Source organism: Myotis davidii, unplaced genomic scaffold (assembly GCF_000327345.1).
Source record: "Myotis davidii unplaced genomic scaffold, ASM32734v1 scaffold243, whole genome shotgun sequence".
NCBI lineage: Eukaryota > Metazoa > Chordata > Mammalia > Chiroptera > Vespertilionidae > Myotis > Myotis davidii.
Window position 1 is genome coordinate 934,573 of NW_006295183.1, and position 3,022 is coordinate 937,594.

The 3,022-nt window shown below is 64.3% G+C and overlaps 1 protein-coding gene across 1 annotated transcript in view; it reads right to left on the bottom strand.

Moving 5' to 3' along the window:
• The window catches only part of RLTPR (RGD motif, leucine rich repeats, tropomodulin domain and proline-rich containing), an 11,912-nt gene extending 8,928 nt beyond the window's left edge, over nt 1–2,984 (bottom strand). Inside the window, 14 exon segments of the mRNA XM_015567816.1 lie at nt 17–94; nt 214–326; nt 405–491; nt 568–662; nt 767–855; nt 935–1,010; nt 1,148–1,221; nt 1,335–1,405; nt 1,593–1,684; nt 1,830–1,954; nt 2,064–2,126; nt 2,368–2,418; nt 2,510–2,604; nt 2,845–2,984. Coding sequence (XP_015423302.1) covers nt 17–94; nt 214–326; nt 405–491; nt 568–662; nt 767–855; nt 935–1,010; nt 1,148–1,221; nt 1,335–1,405; nt 1,593–1,684; nt 1,830–1,954; nt 2,064–2,126; nt 2,368–2,418; nt 2,510–2,604; nt 2,845–2,884 — 1,149 coding nt within the window. The 5' untranslated portion in view covers nt 2,885–2,984.
• Between the last annotated feature and the right edge of the window lie 38 nt (nt 2,985–3,022).

Sequence of the window (3,022 nt, forward strand, 5' to 3'; positions counted from 1 at the left end):
CTGACCACCTCCTCACAATGTCCAGGGCGGTGTCGGTGCCGGCGAGACTCAGGACCGTCAGGACGTTAGGGCGGCTCAGGAAACTGTAGAGGCCCTGGTGGCAGGACGGGATGGCAGAGAGGAAAGGAGCCAGGGATCGCCTCGCCCAGAGCGTTCCGACACCCCACTACCCGCAGCGCCCCCAGTCACTGCCCCTAAAAGACAGCCACTCACCCCGTTGTCCTCCGAGGCCCCCAGTGCCCCGGGGTTTCCCGAAAGATCCAGGTGGGTCAGGGCCGAGTCAAAGGCGGCATTGGAAGCCAGTGCCCGGCCTAGAGCTTTCATTCCTGGTGGTGGAGGAGCGGGTGGCTCAGGCCCACCCACACTTGCTCCACCAGCCCTACCCCCTCCCTGGCTCCACCTACCTCGAGGTGTCAACCCCGTCTGTGCTAGGCTGAGTCTCCTCAGGGCTCCAGGACGATGCTCTAGGTATCTGCTGAGTGCAACCACGCCTGGGGGTAGGGGCAAACCTTGTGGGTCCCCCCTTCTCCGGCTCGCACCCCAGGCCCTTCCCAGGCTCAGCCATACCTCGGTCATCCAGCAGGTTCCCCGCCAGGCTGAGTTCCCGGAGCCCGGAGCTCGGGTGGCCTGCCAGCGTCTGGGCCAGTCGCCGGACAAAGTCTCTGGGGACCAGACCCCAGGCTTGACACTCTGACTCTGGATTCCCAACTCCTCCCAATCCCAACTGCCCGGACTCCCCTCCTCAAGCCCTTCCTGTCTCCCTTACCCCCTCAGGCCACAGGTCTCCAGCACCAGCTCCTCCAGGTGGGCCGACTGACTCATCATGTGCAGAATCTGTTCCAAGACCTCAAGGCTCTGGGAACCAGAGGGGAGGCTCAGTGGGCTGCACCCTGGTCCCCACACCCTCGCCCCCTCCTTGCTCCTACGCTCGCACCAGCTTCACATCCACACAGGAGAGACACCGGAACCACAGGTTGTAGGACAGGGCAGCCACACTCAGTGCCAGGTCCCTGGGTGGGAGAAGGGGCAGGGGCAGGGCTCAGGGTCCTCCAGCCAGATCGCAAGCCCGGCATCCCGCTCCATGGAGAGGCTCAGGAAAGTGGGTCATGGCATCCTCCTCCCTTCCCAGTCCTGGCAGGCCACACACCGACTGCCCAGGTGGCTGAAGTCCCCGAGGCTGAAATGGCGGCAGCCCTGACGATGGTAGATGGTGTCCACGTCCTGGAGGAAGAAAGTGTCTCCAGCTGGCTTGGGGCCACCAGGAGCAGGGAGGGACTCAATGCACATGGGGAGGAGATGTCTCCAGAGCCCCCCAGAGAGGGCCCTACCCTCACCCACTGAATCTCCTCTCGGAAAGGGAAGCCATTGTAGTCACACAGAGCCTCGTACGTCTCCAAGAAGCCACCTGGGGAGGTGCCAGGGGTATGACAGGGTCAGGTGAGGGGAGGAGAGAGACAAAAGATGGTGAAGATCAGACCCAAGCTGGGAGGTGGCTGTACCTCAAGTGGCTCTGTTCAGTTTGGGAGACCTCCAAACCTGGGGGGCTGGGGCTGCAGGAAGGGGTGGGCTGGAAGCCCCCCCGTGGCCCTTACCACAGGGGCTGCTGGGTGCGGTAGCCTCTGAGGGGCTGCTTCTCTCCAGGCGAACCAGCATGGAGGGGGGCGTGGGCTTCCGGAACAGCTTCCTGAGGAGGGGGAGACAGGAGAAGGGAAAGGCGCTTCCAGCCTCCGGGGTGTGAAGCTGCCCACTGTCTCCAGAGCATCCCCCTGCCAACCCCCTTCCCTGCCAACTCCCTTCCCTGCCAGTCCCCTGCAGGTGCTGGGCCTCACCCCAGGGTGGAGTGAGGGAAGACCTTCTGGATGGCCGCAGCGACGTGCTGGGTCAACTGTTCCAGGGCAGCCACGCCAGGGAACTCCAGGACCAGCTCAGGCAGGGACTCCAGCTCAAAAGTGACCTGGGGAGAGCAGGTGGGGGGCTGGGCTGGCTGGGCTCCATGTGTGTGGGAGGGAAAGGGCAGGGGGAGGGGAAGGCAGACCCTGGCAGGTGGGTACTAAGGTTTTCACCTGAGGGGGTGTCTCCTGCAGTGCCATGGCCTGGACCTCCAGGTAGCTGAATGTGCAGTCCACCTGTGGAGGACCTGGGTCAGCCGGGACCAAGGCCGGAGCCCCACCCTCCTGGGAGCCCAGTCCTTTGTGCAGCCTGGAGCTCAGAGCCTGATGGGCCTACACTCCAGTCCAGCCTGCTGCCTGAGCCCAGTGCGGTTGGAAGGGCAGAGCCCACAGGACAAGACGAACAGTGCTGCAGCCGTCTTGTCAAGGAAGCTGCTGGAGGGCAGGGTGGGTGGTGGCCGGCCCTGGACGGACTCACCCTTAATGGGAGGCAGGTGTGCAGGAGGTAGGCTCTCCATCGCAGCAGCGCCTGGGGGGAGAGAGTGCCTGACACCCTGTTCAGGGCAAAGGCTCTTTCTGCTTGGGCCACGGCACCCTCCCAGTCTGACCCCCTGCCATACCAGGACGTGGCCTTGCTCAGCACCCTCCCGCTCTGGTAGCCAGGTTTTCAGCAGCAGGTCTGCCTCCTTGGGCCACAGGAACCTGGTGATCTCGCCTGCGGGAGGGCAACCTGCTGGATGAGTCTAGTCCTCCCGTGGAGGTCAATACATGCCCATGGTCTATACCACATCTATGAGCCAGCAAGGAAGGGGTGGAGTGGATCTTGGGGTAGCAAGCCCTCCGAAGGAGCAGAGAGAAGCGCTTGCCCAGCATCCCCAGGGCTCTGGGTCGGCCTGGTTTTGGGGCCCGCACTCCTTCCTCCCAGACAAGTAGGCAAAGACGGGCAGGCGCTTACCTCTCAGCTCACAGGATATGCCGTCGGGGGTCTGAGCCATGGGGCCGGGCCAGGCGGCGGGGGCGGCCCAAGGAGCTCCGAGGAGAAACTGCAGCTGCCAGGCGCGCACAGGAAGCCTGGGGCCCCGGGCCGCACTGCAGCCACCTGCTCCTCTTGCAGCGGAAGGTACGCGCTGCTT